This window comes from Barbus barbus (genome assembly GCF_936440315.1).
Source record: "Barbus barbus genome assembly, chromosome: 7".
Classification (NCBI taxonomy): Eukaryota; Metazoa; Chordata; class Actinopteri; order Cypriniformes; family Cyprinidae; genus Barbus; species Barbus barbus.
The window spans coordinates 7973071-7994217 of record NC_136735.1 but is presented as its reverse complement, the minus strand read 5'-3'; the positions used below and the strand labels follow the sequence as shown (position 1 = coordinate 7994217).

Sequence of the window (21147 nt, the reverse complement as noted above, 5' to 3'; positions counted from 1 at the left end):
AATAGAAATTCACATATGACAGCGAGAGAGATTAATTTTTATTTCAGTTTTAGTGTATAAGCAACTTTAAAATTAAAATGAAATAGGACTAAAATCTATAATAGTACCTCAATGATATTAAAATGGCACTGTTATAACTGAAATAACCCCATGTCTGTCTCCTATTGGATCAATTCACCCCACCCATTTGTTTTCGTCATCGGTTGATTCACCAATCAGCTCTCAGCGTGCTCCTCTCAGCCAATGAAAGATACAAAAACACACTACATGCTGCGGCTCCAACACAGGAAGAAAATGTGTTTGATCAGCAGAGAGCAAGTATTGATGCGTCAGTGGATTTGATGAGTGCGCGAGTCATGGACGCTTCCCTGTCTTTGCTGTGGCAGTATGTGATCTCGCCTGCAAACATTGTGGGTTTGATAGCATTTGTGCTTGTTATCTGTGTGCGGCAACAGTATGCGTGGCATCAGACGTACGCCAACATCCCTCCGGGTCCAAAGCCATGGCCCATCGTGGGAAACTTCGGCGGTTTCCTTGTGCCTTCGTTTATTTTAAGACGATTTGCAAAGAATCGCAAAGAGGTCTCGAATCCACTGTCACCTCAGGCTGGACTCACGGAGATGTCCAAACTCTATGGGAACATATTCAGCATCTTTGTTGGGCCTCAGCTCATGGTCGTGCTGACAGGATACGACACTGTCCGGGACGCGATGTTAAACCATCCGGAGGTCTTCTCTGACAGACCGCATATACCGCTCGTAACGATTATCACCAAGAGGAAAGGTAAGAGGTAGAGTCGTAGTTAATGATTCCTGCATGTCATCAGAGTAGATTAGAGCAGAACAATACAGTATTGAACCATGGAAGACACTGACACAGAATAGAACAACAAATCAGGGCAGAATAGAACAGTAGAAGACACTGACTCATTAGAATAGAATGGAAAAGAATAGACTAGAACCTAGAAAAACAGACTGGGGCAGAACATAATTCAATTGTTTAGAACATAATATAAAACGGTATAATAGACTAGAATAGAACAGAAAACAACAGAATAGAAAGTGAGAATCAAATGAAATAAAATAAGAATATAGAATAGAATAGAAAAGTAGAAGAGTCTGACACAGAACAGAAAAACAGGGCGGCATGGAACAGACCAGAGTATAATAGACTGGAGTAGGACAGAATAGAATTGAACAGAATAGAACAGTAGAAGACACTGACTCAGAATAAACTAGAACAAAATAAAACAAAGCATGGAAAAGAATAGACTAAAACATAGTAAAATAGACTGGAGCGGAATGGAACAGAATTAAGAGCAGAATAGAGTAGAACATAATAAAACAGAGCAGAATGGAATACATTAGAACATAGTATAACAGACTGAGGAAGAATAGAATAATTTAGAATTGAAGAGAATAAAACAGTCGAAGACTGACACAGAAAAGAGTAGAAAAGTATGAAAGGGTATGTTAGACTGAAGCAGAATAGAATAATATAGTGCAATATATTATAATGCTGCAGAACAGAATTGAATGAAAACAGAACAGATCACAACAGAATTAAAAAAAAATAGAATAGAACGTCTGAGCCTGGTTTCAGAAATCCAAGTGCAAAGTAGGGAAAGGGGAAGTGGTGTGTGGCGACCCATATTCTGAATTTGTGCTCTGCATTTAACCCATCCAAGTGTACACACAGTAGTGAACACACACCCGGAGCAGTGGGCAGCCAACGCTGCGGTGCCCAGGGAGCAGATGGGGGTTCAGTGCCTTGCTCAAGGGTCTCACCTCAGTCGTGGTATTGAGGGTGGAGAGGGTGTTGGTTATTTACTCCCCCACCTACAATCCCTGCCAGACCTGAGACTCGAACCCACAACCCTCAGGTTACAAGTCCAACTCTCTATCCATTAGACCACGACTGTCCCAACAAGTACTGGATAATTGGGGCTTATAAAATAATGCTAAAATAAATGTATTTTACAATTGTTTGTAAGTTTTCGTAAATTTTCTTTTAAAAAGTTAGATTTTAACATTTCAAAATCTGTAAGTTTGAACCAAATGTTGTTCACAGGGATTGTGTTTGCACCGTATGGCCCGCTGTGGCGCACAAACCGTAAGTTCTGTCACAGCACTCTGCGCAGCTTTGGCTTTGGCAAGCTGAGTCTGGAGCCGTGCATCCATGAAGGCCTGACCATGATTAAAACAGAACTGCCGAGCCTCATCGAAAAAGCAGGGCCTTCTGGTATCGATCTGACTCCCCTCATCAGTAATGCTGTCTCCAACGTCATCTCCTCCATGAGTCTGGGTCAGCGTTTCCATCACCAGGACCAGGAGTTCTGCACCATGCTGGATCTCATGTCTCACGGGCTGGAGATTAGCGTCAGCACGTCCATTTTGCTGATCAATGTCTTTCCCTGGCTCTACTACCTGCCCTGCGGCGTTTTCAAAGAGCTGCGGCGCGTGGAAATCGACATCACGGCCTTCCTGAAGAAGATCATTGCGAGGCACAAGGCCACGCTGGATCCGGAAAATCCCAGGGATTTCATAGACATGTATCTGGTGGAGATGCTGGCCCAGCAAAAGGGCAATAATTCAGAAGAGAGCTTGTTCTCAGAGGACGATCTCTTCTATATCATTGGAGACCTCTTTATTGCAGGCACCGACACTACCACAAACAGCATGCTGTGGAGTATTCTCTATATGTCCTTGTATCCTGATGTGCAAGGTATGTGCACCAGCACTGTAAAGTGAAGTTTACAAATGTCTGAAGGTTTGGTTTCTGGTTATACATGATATTTTTGTTTGATGACCCCTCAGAGAAGGTTCAGCAGGAGATTGATGCGGTGGTGGGATCTGAGAGAGTCCCATCTCTGACTGATAAGGGCAGTTTGCCGTACACAGAAGCCACCATTATGGAGGTGCAGAGGATGACTGTGGTGGTTCCTCTGTCAATACCCCACATGGCCTCGGAAACCACAGGTGAGATTTGGCATTTGGCAGACAAAATACAGAAGCGATGCAGATTTGCTGTCTGATGTACGTTCACCTCGTGCCTATTTAGTATCATGAAACTTATTAGCTGTGCTACATTCACAAATTCATATAGTTGTACTTTTAATTTTATAATCTATAACATTTTTAATTAAAAAAATGTCTGGTTGCATTACAATAGTGAAGGTATGCTTAAAATAATGAAAATAATGTTACAATGTACAAACAATATCGTTCCTAAAAATATGCTTTATTTTTTCTATAAGCAAAAATCTCTATAGATATATTATAAAAATACAAAGATACAAAATTAAATAAATATACTATAAATATATTTTATATATACATGTAATCTTTCCAGTCAGTACTGTTTTATTCTAGTCTATTATGCCTTAATTCTTTTCTATTCTGTCAGTCTCTTTTAATTTTCTATTCTGTTCAATTCTAAATTATTTTATTCTGCTCTAGTCTAATATGCTGTTCTTATAATAAATATATATAATATAAATACAGTACTATAAATATACATTTTATACGTGTATGTAGATTTTCTTTTTCTTTTTTTGTGACCTGAATAATTTATCCAAATTTTTGATTTACCGGAGAATATATTTTATATACACTGTGTATGTATTTGAATTTTTTTTTTTTTTTTTTTTTGCTTTGTTTTTTTTAAATGTTTGTCTAAAGTAAATTATTAATGAATAAAACCGAACCAGTTCAACTTGAACCATAATCCACATATTGGCACTACAGTGTAGATAACAGTCAGACTTTAACCTGAATCTGTATTTTTTTATATTAAATCCAAAGGGTGTACAAATATTACTTTGAGAGGACACATTAAAAAGCACAAACAACTGAATATTTCAGCTACATTTGTCTCTTCCTAGAGTTCCGAGGATACACTATTCCTAAAGGAACAGTTATCATCCCAAACCTCTGGTCAGTACACAGGGATCCCACCATGTGGGAAAATCCTGATGACTTCAATCCAAGCAGATTTCTGGATGAACAGGGAAAACTTCTCAGGAAAGATTGCTTTATTCCATTTGGAATAGGTATGTTTGTAATCACGTAACCTGGAAACCAGCAATTTAACATGTTTATGTTTTATGTTGCTAACTACTCTTGCAATGAGAGCTTTGTTTAAATGATGTTTTTTATATCTGGCAGGTCGCAGGGTGTGCATGGGAGAGCAGCTGGCTAAGATGGAGCTGTTTCTGATGTTTACCAGCCTGATGCAGGCATTCGCTTTCAGGTTTCCTGAGGGTAAATCTGCTCCATCCATGCACGGACGCTTTGGCCTGACTCTGGCTCCATGCCCATTCACTGTCTGTGTGAAAGCACGCTGAACAGAGGCATTTCTCAAACAATCATCACTGGGAAGCAAATTGAAGAATTGTCATTTGGACCATAAATGAAGTAAGGGCCTTTGTGGTTGCATGATCAAGCAAAAGATTATTTTATGTAATATTTTTTCTGAACAGTTAAAAAAAATAAATAAGAATGCATACCTAAGTATTCTATTAGCATATTTCAGTTTTAAATACATTTATTTTAAAAATATTAATTTCATAATCCAATAAAACCTGCTTGTTTTATTTTAGGTTTTGAGATTATGTGAAATGTTCCTTTACAATTTCAAGAAATAAGAACATATGGCTAAGTATTATATCAGCATATTTTAGTTTTATTATTACATTTATTTTAAAACATTAATTTCATAATCCGATAACTGAACTGTTTTTCTCGCAAAATGATTACTGTACTGTACTATGAGACTGTTATTATTATTATTATACATTTATTAAGAATTATTGCAGAAAACTCTTTCAAATGCTATCATATTAACATGAATGGGTGTTCAAGAATGGACCTGAAATGAGATCCTATCAAATACTGGGATAAAAAGCTCTCTTAAAACAACACTCACTAATTTCAGTTTGTCTACTAACAATGTATTATGTATCATGTTTGATGTCATTTTGTGGTGGAAATTAAAAACAATTGAAATATTTTTGGAATAAAATGGCCAGTCTTGCTAAGGCTAATTTCATAGCTAGAATTTCATGTCCAATGCATATGCTATTTTCACACTTTTTTGTATTATTTGACAAAAATACTGCTTGTCTGGAAATGATGCACAATAAAATATCCCACTGGAAAGCAATATTTACTTTGATTTGTCTTTGCTTTATTCACACATCGTGTATCACTGACTCCTTTTGTCATTTTTGAAAATCCGTAATCAGTTTTAAACAAAATAGTTTGTTTTTCTATTCATATTTGAACATCTGAGTTTAGGAAATATGTAAACGAAATCTATATTTGCGGCTGTAATAATTTATTTTGAATAAAATGTATTAGGCCTATCATGTAGCCTATATATAATAAGTTTTATTAACACCAGTCTTACACAATGAATTACAGTAACATTTTTAAAAATATATATTATTATTATTATTAATAATATAGTCTATTTTTATTTTACATAGATGTAACTTAGAATTGGTCATTAACATTTAGAGTATAGTTTTGCCTTAACACGCATTTGTTAATAATAATAAAAACATACCTCTCCACTAAGAACAATAAACTAATTGAAAATATATGATTTGATTTGGTATAACAAAATATCAAAGTGTCTGTAAGGTCGTCGCAAGGGGAGGAAACCACGTGATCACATCAGTCACCTTGCTCCAGTCAGTCCTCGAGGCTCGTGCACGCGCAGTGTATCATTCGCGAGATCGCCGCCATGGCATTTGTCACGCGCCAGTTCATCCGGAGCCTCTCATCCTCTGCTGCATTACATGCTGCTATTAAACATGTCACTATTATCGGAGGCGGGTTGATGGGGGCTGGCATCGCACAGGTAAAATGAAAAATAAAGTACATAAATATGACTGCGTGTTTCTGCAAAGAGCTAGAGTTTTGTCAAGCCAGGCTACATGCTAAGAGCTATCAACACAGTTATTGATCATTCTTTAATAGTTTCGAGTCGCGTGTAGTTGCATTGCGGTGACGATGAATCTTGGCTATAGTTTGTGGCAAACTTCTCCTCACGTTACGGCTGTCTTGTAACTTTATATCAAGGAGTGACCTTTCACCCACTTATACCCTGCACACATACCCTTTACGTTTATTACATTACTATCGTTTTCGTTCATATAAAACATACATTGAATATGCATAATGTTTATATTGCATATTAAAGTTGTTTTTAAGAAAATATTTTAAATAGTTTAAAAATGAAAATTCGATATTTTGAAAAATGCTGGTACCCACTGACTTTCATTGCATGGGCAAAATAAAACTAATACTCTGCCTGAGTACAGTGGTGTTAGAACACCTGACAGATCTGAAAATATTGACCTTTTGCCTTCAAAACTTGATTTAATTTCACAATGTTCATGAAACATGCATATGGTTGCTCTGAGCACAACAAATATCAGATGCAGTGAGCCAAACTGTTTTTATCCACTTTTACCTTTAAAGGTGGGGTAAGCGATTTCTGGAAGCCAATAGGTGTGTTCGACTTCATGCAGCGCCGCACAGACCTATCGCTCAGAGCAGCTATTTTGATAGCTCCGCCCCACACATGTAATCTACACAACCCAGGCAACGATTAGTTCTGTGAAACAAAGCAAAAACGATATGTTTAAAGAGAATAAATAATATCAAAAAGATTGGTGCTGTCTGTTGTTTATTAAATCAAGCGGTGACGTTCTACAACGTTGTCCGTTGTAATCATGTCACTGGAATACGAATGATCACTGTCCCAACGTGCAATGAGTCAGGGAACTTACCAGTGACCAAATAGGGAGCTGAATGACCCCGTGTCTACACTGGATGCTGCGCAGCGCGACAAATCTCCGACAGAGAACTGTTGCCACGGTCTGTTTATGGCGTGATGACACAAATTTCAAATGATTTTCAACAGTCACTTTATAGCGTCCAGTGTAGGCAGACTTTAGCTGTTGCGGTGCGTCCGGTGTAGACACTCACCTATCGAGAAGAAACAAAGCAACCTCGGCGCCCGATCGCAGGCCTTCCGCTCCTTGAGTTCTCTCCAGCGCTGGAAAGCTGATCCGATATTTACACGGGTCCTACTTCTTGCCTTATCGTTCTGCAGACATTTTCCACTTTTGCTTTTTATCCGCTGTCTCTATCTATCTGTCGCTCACTGAACACTCTCTCCTTCATATCATGAGTAGACATGCCCCTTACCTGCTGATTGGCTACAAGTTTGTTTTGGTACTCGGCCCTGAAATTACATACCCCGCCTTTAATATTTGGTATGTCCACCTTTTGCAGCAATTACAGCAGCACATCTCTCTGGCATAGTGTCGGTAAATTTCCTGAGAACTCAAGCCAGTGGCTTTCCTTTGAATGTACAATAGATCCGTCCAGTTTATTTTCCAACTCCCCCCAAATTTGCTCGATGGGATTGAGGTGCGGACTTTGAGTAAATGATGACTGAATGGTTTTTATTAGGTGAACTATGCCCTGAATTACACTTCCCAGTGTTTCTCATTGAACTGAGTTGCTTTCTACATCACAACGACATTAGAACAACTGTATAATGGGCTTAATTTCTTTATTTTATTAGGTTGCTGCATCCACAGGACATTCAGTGGTGCTGGTGGACACATCTGAGGACATACTGAAGAAATCTGCAAAGGGTATTGAGTCTAGTCTGAAGAGAGTGGCGAAGAAGAAGTTTGCAGAAAAACCTGAGGTTTGTTTAACAGCACCAACTAAGTCACAAAGATTTAATGTCTTATCATGCTCTGTTGTTCATTAACGGGGCTCATGTTCTCTAGGATGGAGAGGCATTCATTCAGAAAGTCCTGAAGAACATCTCTATAAACACAGATGCTGTGTCTGTAGTTCAGGGCACTGATCTTGTGGTGGAGGCTATTGTGGAAAACCTCAAAGTCAAACAAGCTCTGTTTGGAGCTCTGGACAAAGCGGCTGCAGAGTAAGAAAAACACACATTTTCTTTTCTCAGTTAAAATAACAGTAAGAACAAAATATTGGGTACAGTGGGGCTACCGGTGCATTCAATTTGATTTTCCTCTTAACCACTAGATGGCCACTAATTACACGGTTACTTACTAAAAAAACAAATACATAGACATTATTTTATTAAATGAAAAGAAAAAGCACAGCTATATAGGAAATAATTTGACTTAAACTGTTCAGTGTCATTATAAAAAAGTATTTAATGCAGAGAATCTAGTAATCTGACAAGCTGTGAAATGAGTTTATATTCAGGGTTGAATTTAGCTGTAAATTTATGCATCCTAATTTACATACTTGTACTATGCACTTAAAGTAATGGCATGAATGACAAAGCTCGGTTTGATGTTTGCTCTCTCTCTCTTCAGACACACTATCTTCGCTAGCAACACGTCCTCTCTGCCAATCGCAGACATCGCCAGCTCCACGGCCAGATTAGATCGCTTTGGTGGTCTGCATTTTTTCAACCCCGTCCCACTGATGAAGCTGGTCGAGGTCTGGATTGAGTTTGATTCGCTTGCTGCACAAGCTCTTCTCTTCAAGATATTGTAGCTTGCATTGAAATGAATATATTAAACAAGTAGTTTCATTGTGATCTCAGGTGATTAAAGCTCCAGGAACAAGCCAACAGACATTTGATGCTCTCCTTGAGTTCAGCAAAGCTTTAGGGAAGTATCCAGTCTCATGCAAGGTATGTGCTCTGTAATCTTGTATATTATGTTGGCTTTATCATCTCTCTTTACCTGTCTCTCTGTCTATCCAGTATCTGTCTGTCTCATTAACAAAGCTTAACAGCTAGACTAGGGCAAACTAGCAAGCATAGTAAAACATGATAGAAACATGCCATGGCATGCTTGAAACATGCTAGCAGTATTCTAAAACGTGTTAGCAATGTGTTAAAACATGCTTAATCATGCTAGAAATATGTTACAAAATGCTAGCAATGTGTTAAACCGTGCTAAAATAAAGCCTAACAACTATCCTAGCTAGCAACATAAATGTGATGGAAGCATGCAATTTCCTGAGCAGGCTTGAAACATATAGCAATATTCTAAAACATGTTAGCAACATGCTAAAACATGCTAGAAATGTGTTAAACTTGATAGAAACATGCTTAATCATGCTAGCAATCTATTAAACATCCTCAAACATATTAACAGTGTGCTTAAACATGCTTAACGTGTTAGCAATGTGTTAAACATGCTTTCAAAATCTTAAAACATTTCAGTGAAGAGAATCATGCTAGAAAGATTTTAGCAACACGTTAAAATGTGCTATAATTATGAAAGCTTTTTAAAACTAAATTCAAATTTCAGACAAGGCTTTAAGCCAACATCAAAGTTTGTCCTCGAACTTTAAAGCAAGAATCACTATTACTATTGCTTGTACTTGTGGTTAGAGATTTGCAAAATCCGTCAAGCCTCATTTGCTCTCCTCTCAGGACACTCCAGGTTTTATAGTGAATCGTCTGCTGGTTCCTTACATGCTCGAGGCTGTTCGACTGCATGAGAGAGGTACAGTCAAGCTTTATGAACGGATACCCAAACATATTATGGCTCAGATTTCCTCGTTTCATTTTGTTTTGTTTATTTCGCAGGTCACGGTTCAAAGGAAGACATAGATGTGGCCATGAAGCTTGGGGCCGGTTATCCTATGGGTCCATTTGAGCTCCTGGACTATGTTGGATTGGACACTTCCAAGTTTATTATTGACGGTGAGCGGTTTGTATTGAGCATACAAAGTTTTTATGCAAAAGTATTGTTGATTTCTAATTATGGTTTTGTGTAGGTTGGCATGAGAAGGACCCCGATAACCCCCTGTTTGCCCCCAGTCCCCTGCTCAACAAACTGGTTGCAGAGGGCAAACTGGGCAAGAAAACCGGCGAGGGATTCTACAAACACAAGTAACGCAAGTGAAGATTAAAACAGTCAACAGAAGTCTTGTCAGCCAAATGCACTGGACTGAGCTGCTCATCCTGAAAAGACTGTTTGATTGTGAATTGTATCAAGATTAAGAGAGAGATCAGATGCACCTCTTGTCCCAGGGAGGTTATGTATCAAATACTGGAACTCATGCAATCAGGACATAAAAGATAGGAATATTGACCACTACATTTAGTGCCTTGCTGTGATTGGTTAAAAACTTGCGTTCATTAATTCTGAATGTCTGTGGCATTAAAAGGTTTGAAAAAAAAATTTGTACTTACTGAATGAATTGTCAGATGCGCATACGTTGATATTATCAGGAAGTAGAATGATGCATTAAAAAAGGCTTTAGTGAGAATTTTTTCAAAATCTGTCAATCATGCTAATAATATAACATGCAAATATAGTTTGCTGATGGCTTGAGTTTCTTATGTTACATAAGCAAAAAACACACTCGGTGTCCCCGGATGCCCTTGTGGTGGACGCACTTCACATTTTGTGGCAAGACATATGTCAGAACTTTGCCTTTTGAAGAATTCATGAACATATTTTCAGTTGTCTGCAATATCTAATATAAATGTTTGTAGTTCCAGTTGTTGCAGCTTCAGTCGTTTTATAGGTTTTTAGAAAGCTGTGAGTGCATTAGTTTAGAAAATGCTAATAAAACATGACTAGAACTCAAAATTCATCTTGATAATGTCAGATAACTTTGTGAATTAGGTTGAATAGCTGTCAGCTATTAAAAGATCGCATTAGAAATGAAAGAAAAAACACTTCAGCAAAACATGGTCAGGTCAAAGTGTCTGAATAATTTTTGATTCCAAACTTTTATCAATTTCACTGGTACGGTAGACCACTCTATGAAGAATTTTTGGGTAAAAATGTCAGTTTACTTTATTTTGCTATCCTCACTTAAATGAACTATAGTGTCCTGCACCCACTAGTAAAAAATATCAAAAATTATATCTGGTGTCTGAATAATTTTTGGTTTGACTGTATGTGTGTGTACTATGTATATTTATGTAGGCTATATATATATATAAATATACATATACACACATTTAAGAAATATTACGTGTGTGTGTTATACATATATGTCTTAAATGTATATTTATGTGTGTGTATATATGCCTACATATAAATATACACCGTACACACATGTAAACAAATTTTTATTTTGGATGCGATTAATCAGCAAAAATTTAGAGTTATATCACACCACTTTCAAATCCCCATGTTTTAATACGAGGGACAATTAATAATTTAACTGAACTTTTTAGATATTTAAACTTGGGTGAAAGTTAATTAAATGTATTTTTATAGGCCTATTAAATTCATATATTCAATATTCAGATTTTCAAAAAACCGTGTTGGAGATCAAACAATAATTGGAGCATTGAGATAAATACTACAGACAATAAATAATAATATAAATACAAAAAAGGTATATATGCATTTACAATGAATTAATCTTTGCCATTTTTAACTAATATTTCATTTAAAAACACATGCTTATATTGCTTTAAGACCATTACTGTTGTTATTGAGCAATATTCTATAATCATAATAATATAATATTTTATAGTCAAATAATATTCCAATTTTCTAGTGGGTATGTAGGGTTATTAAATTATTTATAATGTCAAATTATACCTACCTAATTTTAATGCGTATTTAAGCAGAAAGACAATAAGCATTTGTAAAATGCTCTTGAATGAGTGCATAATTGTTAATGAAAACGTGTGTGTGACAATTATCATGTGACAGATTCAATCATTTCTGCTAATTTCCATTCAGATAGTATGCCGATGCTGTAGGCGTTAATGCATCAGATTAATCTATTAACTACATGAGTGTAATAGTGTAATGATAATGAGGCAGTCGTGTTTTGATTTAATCATCCTCCAGTAGATGGCGCCCTATCATATACATTGGCCTTTATAGCCACTTAAATCCTATTGTTACACATCTGCTGTAACAGACGAGCCTAACATAAAGCCAAACACGAGCACAACAGCCACAGAGAAGAATAGAAACAGGACAACGACCGTTAGCAATTATAACCTGGTACTATTGTGAATCATATAGCCTATATAATGTAAAAAAATAAACATACTGCATTCGTTTTCAGTCAAATATGCCTATTTATTTTCATAAAAAAGACGTTGAAACAGTTCGAATGAGACCACTTGGAAGCAAAATGCTACACCAAGTTAACGCTTCAAAATATGACAATGAACGTTAAAAAAACCCATCTGAAAATGCTAAAAGAGAACAATTAAAAAGAATAAAATGTGGAAATGTTTGCATGGAATAAACATGGTAAAAGACCACTCTATGACCTACCAGAGAGACAGAGGATAGAGGTACATTGCAATTAAAGAAAGACTGCCAAGTGCTGGGGTAAATATATATAGATATATATCTGCTTCATTTGTCAATTTAGATCAATAAAATATAGGCCTCTGGGTACCTACTCTTTCACCTTTGTCCTAATGTTGCCTGCAAAAATACCAAGAAAAGTCACATCCTTTTTTTAAAAAGTACACATTGAGCATTATTTTACATCTGCGCAAGACTGAGAAGTCGATATCCGTTACAAATAGTTATCAAAAAGAAGACTTTCAAATGTTATTTCTGCAAGACGCTTCAACAAGAAAAATGGCTTTCCTGTCTCCAAGCTTATTTTCATATACCATATATATAAAATAATGATAAAAAAAAAATCACTTAAAATATACACCGAGAAATGAAAAAGAAAAGGCATTCAAAATAAACTTGAACCCAAGATGTTGAGGAGAATTCAAAACATTTATCCTTTTTGCACCAATGCGTCATAATGCAAAATGCAACCTATGGAGATTGTTTCCAGGGCAATGCGTGATCCCTAAAATGTTGCCATAGAACGCCGTGAGGTGTATCAGGCCCCTGTGTTGCTACATTTTATAGGGCATGAAAGAAAATGAGGGAGTGACGTAGTGAACACACAGAAGACAGAGGTGCCAAATAACTTAGAATAACTTAGGAACAGGTGTAGGAACGTGTGTGGGTTTGTTTACATGTGGCCATATGTGCGCTTTACAAACGGTCGAGGAACATAATCAGTGCAACGCCTTCGCTTCAGGAGTGAATTAGGGACAGAAAACGAAAAGGAACGTTCAAACGAGTCTGCATGAGGGCCTGTGTTGGTGATTGTCTGTTCTCAGTTCAACGTCTCTACAGCAGCGCCTGCAGCCGAGGAGCAGATTCAAGGACCGGGACCCTCTGGAGATTCCGTAGGGGTCAAGAAGTGACGGAGGGGTGAAAGGTTGAGGAATCTAGCAGGCTTCCATCTCTAAAAGGGGGCCTGTAGCTGCTGTCTTTGCTTTGCAAGAGGAAAAAGAAGTCCGTTTTCCTCCTGTAGAACACAAATGGAAAAAAAAATATGGTATTTTATTAGAAAATTATTTATTTATATACACATACACTCATACATATATAAGGAATAATTAACAACATATTTAAAAGGAGAAATTTTAAATATTATATCATTATTATACAGTTTTTCAAGGGATATTCACACAGAAATGAAAATTGTCATGTACTATGAAAAAAAAGAATATTTTGAATATTTTTCAATTCATAGTAATTCAATTCATGTACATTCTCAGGAACATTTTGTGCATGAAAACATGACAAATATAAACAAAAAAATCATTGAGATCATTTTGTACCATGCAATGTAATTTGTGTATTGCACATTAGGACATTTAGAGCAAAAACAGATTGCAAGCTTTCAACAAATTGGCACACTCAAAAAAGTCCCCAGCGTAGCATTTTCAAAGAAAAAAAAGAATCCCATGTCCAACATTAATCAAGAATCATATTCTCAGAAACCCAAAGTTTTCCATCTCAATCTGTTTGTCCAATCTGAATCCCTTTTGAGATGTGAAATATTAAATGTAACAGACTCTATTTTGGTCGACAAGCTGTATGGGGCTATTTCAGAAGTGCATCAAATGGAATTCCTGATCAAAGTGAGAAGCAGCAATACAGGAGCAAACCTCTGATGGATAGAGAGCTTGAGAGGGAGGTGGATAAAATGCAAGACTAGTAGCGGACTCCTCCCTGGAGCGGAGGTCGAATGCAACCTTTTTCTGCGATATGTCAGTTTTGCTCCACAACTCCACCCTGGACCACTTTCACACATAAATACACTCGTACACCCGTGTGGACGGCTTTACCACATGTGGATAAAAGGCTACTACTTTTCCAGGGAGCGCTGACCCTGGTGCCAAACCAGGAGAGAGAAAGAGAGCCACCGCGCTTTTATTTACCTCCCTTGCCCAGCCTTTTTATACTACGAGCTCAAAGCTTCCCTGTGCCCTGCGCCCCCTTCCTGGAGAGCGTTTTCCTTCCCGGCTGCAGATGAAAAACGCTGGCATGCTTTCCCGCCTTTCCCCGCCAGCCTCCTGTTGGAAGGGGAGGGGGCACGTCGGGGTGTTTGGAGAGGTTAGGATGGTGCTGTCGGTCCACCCTTTACAGTCCGCTCCCATACAAACGCAGGGATTCAAGAGCTACTTCCCATTTGCGCTGTGGAATGCTGAGGCCCGGCTCGCAGGAAATGAAACGCTCCTCTGTATTTGAGGGCCAGCCGCTCTCAGTGCTTCTCTTCGGCTCGGCGGTATAGAGGCTGTGCTTTGAAGTGTGGGAGGTTAAGATAACAGGCATGGCCCTGTGTCACTCAATTGGCCCGTTCACCTCCTGAGGCAAATCAAAAAGCCTGCAGCTGGGACCAACACACCTCCTTCCTTCAGTCTAACCCTTCCCTTTCTCCAAAAACCAGAGAAGGTGGCTCAAAGTGCTCTGAGAGGAAGAAAAAATATTGTTCTGAAGAACTGAAGAAAATGTGCCTCGGTTTTATGTTTGCCAGTAAATTTTGTTATCAGCAGTATCTGAGAGGTCTGTTCGCAGCTCAAAACCACATGTATGTGCAAGAATTAGTGGGTTCACTATGTGGCAACACTCACCGTTGCAAAGTTGCTTTCAAAAATGTGTAAAAGATGGACAATACAAAGAAAAATTGTTCTTGAGAATGTCCTGTCTAATTTCCAATTAAAATATAAATATTTCACTTTCTCTCTTTTTTTAAGCGTAAAACTAGTTAAAACGCATAAACAAGTTAAAAATATGGTGGGAGAAAGACTGAGAAAAGAGTTTTATTTATATATAGAAATTTATTTATACATACTATACATATACATACATATATATGTGTGTGTGTGATGATGAAATCTATCAAAATAAGCCTCAACTTTCATTAAGTGTTCAACTAAACGTTTTACAATTTGCTTGTATTTTTATTTGTAATGTAAAATAAATCCTCTAAAAAAAAACACTTTTCAAGTGAATACATCTAGAAATTTTTGTGATGGAAAGTTAGTCAAAAATGACAGCCCTAATACACAGTATATACGTAAATATATGGGTAGTTGACAAATAAAAATTTAACTGTGTCCTATGGTGTGACATAGCAAAAAAAAAAAAAAAAAAAAAAAAAAAAACCTTAACATAACATGAGAAAAAGGTTATCTTCAATGTTAGAGGTTTTTTTTTATTTTTCCTTTTTTTTTAATCATGCCATGGGACACACTGATACATCAGCTACCCATGTATAAACACATATACATATAGGCACATATATGCACACACACATTAGGGCTGGGCGATGTATTGCATGTGATATGCATGCGGATCTCCTCAAAGCCGATTCCTTGATTAGCGTTACTTTCGGTTACTTTCAATGGGCTTGACGCCTCTGGATGCATCGCCCAACCCTAACACACATATATATATACACACATGTAAAAATAAATGCATATATGTACATACACATTTATGCACATAGATGCACAAATACATATATGCACATATATGCACATACACATATGAAAATATACATACACATGTAAAAATAAATGCATATATGCACATATGTGTACAAATACATATACATACAAATACACACACACACATATTCATATATATGTGACCCTGGACCACAAAACCAGTCATAAGTGTCAATTTTTTTAAATTATGATTTATCTATAATCCGAGAGCTGAATAAATAAGCTTTCCACTGATGTATGGTTTGTTATGATAGGACAATATTAGGCCGAGATGCAACTATTTGAAAATCTGAAATCTGAGGGTGCACAAAACCTAAATACTGAGTAAATCACCTTTAAAGTTGTCCAAATGAAGTCCTTGGTGATGCATAATACTAATCAAAAATTAGTTTTTAATATATTTACGGTACGAAATTTACAAAATATCTTCATCTTTACTTAATATCCTAATTATTTTTGGCATAAAAGAAAAATATAATATTGACCCAAGCTATGTATTTTGGCTATTGCTACAAATATACCCATGCAACTTATGACTGGTTTTGTGGTCCAGGGTCACATGTGTGTGTGTGTGTGTGTGTGTGTGTGTGCGTGCACCTGGTATTCATCACGTCCTGGGGACCAAATGTCCCCACAAGGATAGTAATACCAGTAAATCTTAATCTTGTGGGGACATTTTTTGGTCCCCATGAGGAAACAAGCTTATAAATCATACAGCATAAAGTTTTTTGAAAATCTAAAAATGCAGCATGTTTCCTGTGAGGGCTAAGTTTAGGTGTAGGGTTGGTGTAGGGCAATAGCACATACAGATTGTACAGTATAAAAACCATTACGCCTATGGGATGTCCCCATAAAACATGGAAACCCAACATGTGTGTGTGTGTGTGTGTGTGTACGTGTGTGTGTACGTGTGTGCAGTGTTGGGGAAAGTTACTTTTAAAAGTAATGCATTTCAATATTGCGTTACTCCCTAAAAAGTAACTAATTACATTACTTAGCTACTTTTTATGGAAAGTAATGTGTTACGTTACTTTTGCGTTACTTTTTAAATATGAGCAGGGCTTGATTGTTTTTAATACAAGAAGTTCTAATTATAGCAAATGTAAAAGCCCTCACACCAAAAAGTGTAATGAATAAACCTCAGACTGAAGGAAAAGTAAATTCACATCTGTACTATAACACAGGAGAAGAAGGTTCAACATTCTTCAGCAATAAAAAAACAATGAAGCACAATTGTTAGTTTATCTAAAGTCATTTTTGCTTATTAGTATGGTTGAACTGGATCATTAAAGGTCAGCAGCAAAGACATTGGTTAATAAAATGGAATTAGATACATTTGTGTTGTTTAACATTTAATTACTGCAGGTTTGCGTCATATTCTGAGTTTGCATTTTAATTCATTTTGATGAATACTAAATTTAAATACTACATTTTTTTTGTGAGTGGGATGAATTAATGCACAGTCACATTTAGTCTAGAACTACAGTAACAGCATGTTCACACAGCGCACTGTCAGTCAGTAAATGGGAAAAAAGTAACTCAGATATTTTCTTGCAAATTAAAAAGTAATGCGTTACTTTACTAGTTACTTGAAAAAAGTAATATTATTACGTAACTCGCGTTACTTGTAATGCGTTACCCCCAACACTGTGTGTGTGTGTTTATTATATATATATTAGGGATGTGCATCTCATGACTCAGGCCAATACGATAATTATCTCGATGCATAACCAACGATACAATACATTAAAGATACGTATGAAGCAGCTACCGATGCGATGCGATATGATATGATTCACTCCTATTATGATGCAGTGCGATCCGATTTCGATTCAACAGAGGCATCGATGCAATACGATGCAATGAAGAAAATATGATCACTTTTAATGCCTTGAGGCCCGTTTCATAAAACAAGTTAACTAGACAAGCCAGGCTTATTTCAGTTAGTCTGACTCATTGTCAAATGATTTGGTTCCATAAAGCAAATTTAACATAGGCCAAGCTTAGTCACTGTGGCAACTTATGCTGGGCAACTTACCTAATGCATTAACTAATTATACTCATAGTACTAGTATTGTAGTAGCTTACATTTGATTTACCTGTTACAATATGTATTTACAGTTATTGCTATCATAAAAATACACTTATATGCAGGTTTAAAATTCTACAAGAGACACATTTAATGTCCAACAACATATTTTAGCAAAATGCATATTTTTATACAAAATGAATATTTCGATTTGATCCACGATCGACATAAAGGGGTGCTTAAGAATAAGCATGCACAAATTAGTGAGATTGTGTATTTAATCTGTCATTTATGGAACCGCATTAGCCCCGATTGATTTGTTAGGTTATTTCAAGTCAGGTTTTGGACTTTAATCTCAGTTTGTCCTCAGGTCTCCGTAGTGTTATGAAGCATCGTAGTCACGAGCAGTGGTGAAGAGAGCACGTGCTTGAGAAACGGTTATATATATATACAGTTGAAGTCAAAACTTTACATACACCTTTCAGAATCTGCAAAATGTAATTTTTTTTTACCAAAATAAGAGGGATCATACAAAATGCATGTTATTGTTTATTTAGTACTGACCTGAATAAGATATTTCACATAAAAGATGTTTACATATAGTCCACAAGAGAAAATAAGTTGAATTAATAAAAATGTCCCCGTTCAAAAGTTTACATACACTTGATTCTTAATACTGTGTTGTTACCTGAACGATCCAAAGCTGTGTTTTTTTGTTTAGTGATAGTTGTTCATGAGTCCCTTGTTTGTCCTGAACAGTTAAACTGCCTGCTGTTCTTCAGAAAAATCCTTCAGGTCCCACAAATTCTTTGGTTTTCCAGCATTTCTGTGTATTGCAACTATTACAGAAAGTTAAAACGCTCACTGATGCTCCAGAAGAGCCAGGGTGTGAAAACTTTTTGAGTCAAGGTAAATTTAACTTGATTTGTCTTCTAGAAAACATGCAAGTATCTTCTGTAGCTTCTGAAGGGCAGTACTAAATGAAAAAAATATGATATTTAAGCAAAACAAGAAAAATGTACTCATTTTCATTCTGTTCAAAAGTTTTAACCCCGGCTCTTAATGCATGGCTTTTCCTTCTAGAGCATCAGTGAGTATTTGAACCTTCTGTAATAGCTGCAAATGAGTCCCTCAGTCGTCCTCAGTTTGAAATGATGATCTCACAATCGTTCAGGTAACAACACGGTATTAAGAATCAAGTGTATGTAAACTTTTGAACAGGGTCATTTTTATTTTATTCAACTATTATTTTCTCTTGTGGACTGTATGTAAACATCTTTTATGGGAAATATCTTATTCAGGTCAGTACTAAATAAACAATAACATGCATTTTGTATGATCCTCTTATTTTGGTCAAATAATTAACATTTTGCAGATTCTGAAAGGTGTATGTAAAGTTTTAACTTCAACATATACATACATATATACATATATATATATATTATTTATACACACACACACACACATACATTTTTTCAGTTTAACACGTTAAAAATATTTAACGCAATTAACGCAGGGGCGGGGCTAGGGTTGGCCATCCCACTCACAACCGCTGTTTCTGTATTTTTTCTCTTGACAAGAAGTGCATTTATTCAGTCGCATAATGTTTTTTTACGATCAAATCAAACGGGAGACCTTTCAGACACGCTCCACTTCACTTCAGCGGCATTAGCAAGTCAAACGAGCGCGGAAACTGTACTGTGCTCGGAGCGCGCGCTCTTCAACTGCACGCACAAAGGTGCCGGGTGTTGTGCCGAAAAAAAGCACCCTGCCAAATTATGCACCCCCTAGTATTGGTAGGTTTAGGAGTAGGTGTTGGGGAGGGGTTAGGATTAGGGGTGGGGTTGCGATTAGGCAATCAGGTAGCGATTTCAACGAGGGGATGCATAATCTGGCAGGGGTGCAGATTTCGGCACAACACCGCGCGCATAGCCTGTATCATTTCATATCAAAGTGCGATGACGTAGTCAGTTAAGTCATGAAGTTACCAAAAAGGCGATTAAAGCTGCCTTAAAACTGTGCATGCATGTAATATATTTTATATGAGTAACATTTAAGGACATGAAATGGTTTTCAAAACTGTCCTGGAGCAGCCCAGCACTGTCTCCCTCATCTAACACACTCGAATCAACTCGCCAGCTCATTAATAGACTTTAAGACCTGTCAGAACAGGTAGAAAGGGTTGAGAGAAAATAGCGTGTTCAGCAGCAGCTCTTAAAGAAATAACAGCCAAAATAGCCAAATTTTGTGTTTTATAACTTCAATTAAAATTTCTGTATTTCTGCTGAAGGGCACAGGTAATATGACATTTATTATAATGGGTTTATGTGAAGATTGTTTTAAGTTCACTTAAATTAGAATTAATTTTTTTAAAGTCTAATGTTCAAATTGATAGCTCTCAATTATATTGTAATGTTGAATGACTGTAGTCAATGGTTAAATATGGAGGCGGGGGGGGGGGGGGGGGGGGGGGGGGGGGGCTCATTGATACTGACCTTCAGTCATAAAAAATAAAGATGCCATTAAACAAATATTTAAAAACATACTGTCTTTGTTGTTTGTACATTAAATAGAAGATTGAATGTCAAATTATTGCTATATAAAACTATATTTAAAAACTTGAATGTTTTAGGTGGGATTAAGCGCGATTAATTTCAGAAAAATGTGTGATTAATTAGCTAATTTTTTTTTACATTATTATACTATATATATCCAGTATGCCTATAAAATCAAAATAAGTGGTGGGTGAATGTCAACAATGGATGAGCAAAAGATATCTGCATTTGATTTTACAGGGGTATAGACCCTTGCTACCCTCTATAGGTCAGGTGAAGAAAAAGCAAGAAATAGCAGCAGTCGGAAAAACTAATCTTACAGGCTTCTTGTAAAAGCCGCTGTTTCTACAGACACTTAGCTGTACGTGAGGAACCGGTGAAGATTCAAAGCTTTACGATTTAAACATTGGCTAGGAATGAGAGTACAGACGAAGAGTCCAAATCTGGGTTGCATTAAGCCTAGTCAGCTGAAAAGGTCCACTTTCACACCAAACTGACTTTGGACCAGTGACCTTGTGTTGTAGCACTTGGCTTCAGGTCAGGTTTGGCAGCGTCCTTCAAGGAGTCCATAAAAATTCAACAGGCACTATAACCAATGATCTGCTAGGAGGAGGATGGGTTCAAAAAACCCCGGCCTGAGTAATAAAAACAGCACCTGGGTGAAAAATCAGATTTAAACAAACCACTTTGTCCAGTCAGCACTTCCTTTGGCCCAGAGACAGTAACATTAAAGAG

At 36.9% G+C, this 21147-nt stretch overlaps 3 protein-coding genes across 4 annotated transcripts in view; 2 read left to right on the top strand and 1 right to left on the bottom strand.

Annotated features, from left to right (window-relative positions):
- Positions 1–248: 248 nt before the first annotated feature.
- cyp2u1 (cytochrome P450, family 2, subfamily U, polypeptide 1) lies at positions 249–5165 on the top strand. The gene is made up of 5 exons (XM_079420693.1): positions 249–783; positions 2071–2724; positions 2817–2978; positions 3884–4051; positions 4167–5165. Exons 1-5 carry the CDS (start codon positions 342–344, stop codon positions 4343–4345), a joined length of 1605 nt encoding a protein of 534 aa, XP_079276819.1. The 5' UTR covers positions 249–341; the 3' UTR covers positions 4346–5165.
- A 489-nt stretch (positions 5166–5654) lies between these two features.
- LOC306872204 (hydroxyacyl-coenzyme A dehydrogenase, mitochondrial-like) lies at positions 5655–10899 on the top strand. The gene is made up of 8 exons (XM_079420684.1): positions 5655–5865; positions 7603–7731; positions 7817–7974; positions 8384–8510; positions 8617–8706; positions 9457–9529; positions 9613–9729; positions 9804–10899. The coding sequence occupies exons 1-8, from the start codon at positions 5749–5751 to the stop codon at positions 9920–9922; spliced, it is 930 nt and encodes a 309-aa protein (XP_079276810.1). The 5' UTR covers positions 5655–5748; the 3' UTR covers positions 9923–10899.
- Positions 10900–12068: 1169 nt separating this feature from the next.
- Positions 12069–21147, bottom strand: part of LOC306872223 (lymphoid enhancer-binding factor 1-like) — a 46386-nt gene continuing 37307 nt past the window's right edge. Inside the window, exon 11 of one of the 2 annotated variants that reach the window (XM_079420718.1) lies at positions 12069–13337. Coding sequence is in view for 1 of the 2 variants with exons in the window: in XM_079420719.1 (XP_079276845.1) it covers positions 13258–13337 (80 nt within the window). In the remaining variant the exon portion in view is untranslated. The remainder of the gene's footprint in view (positions 13338–21147) is intronic. The other variant, XM_079420719.1, reaches the window with a different exon arrangement.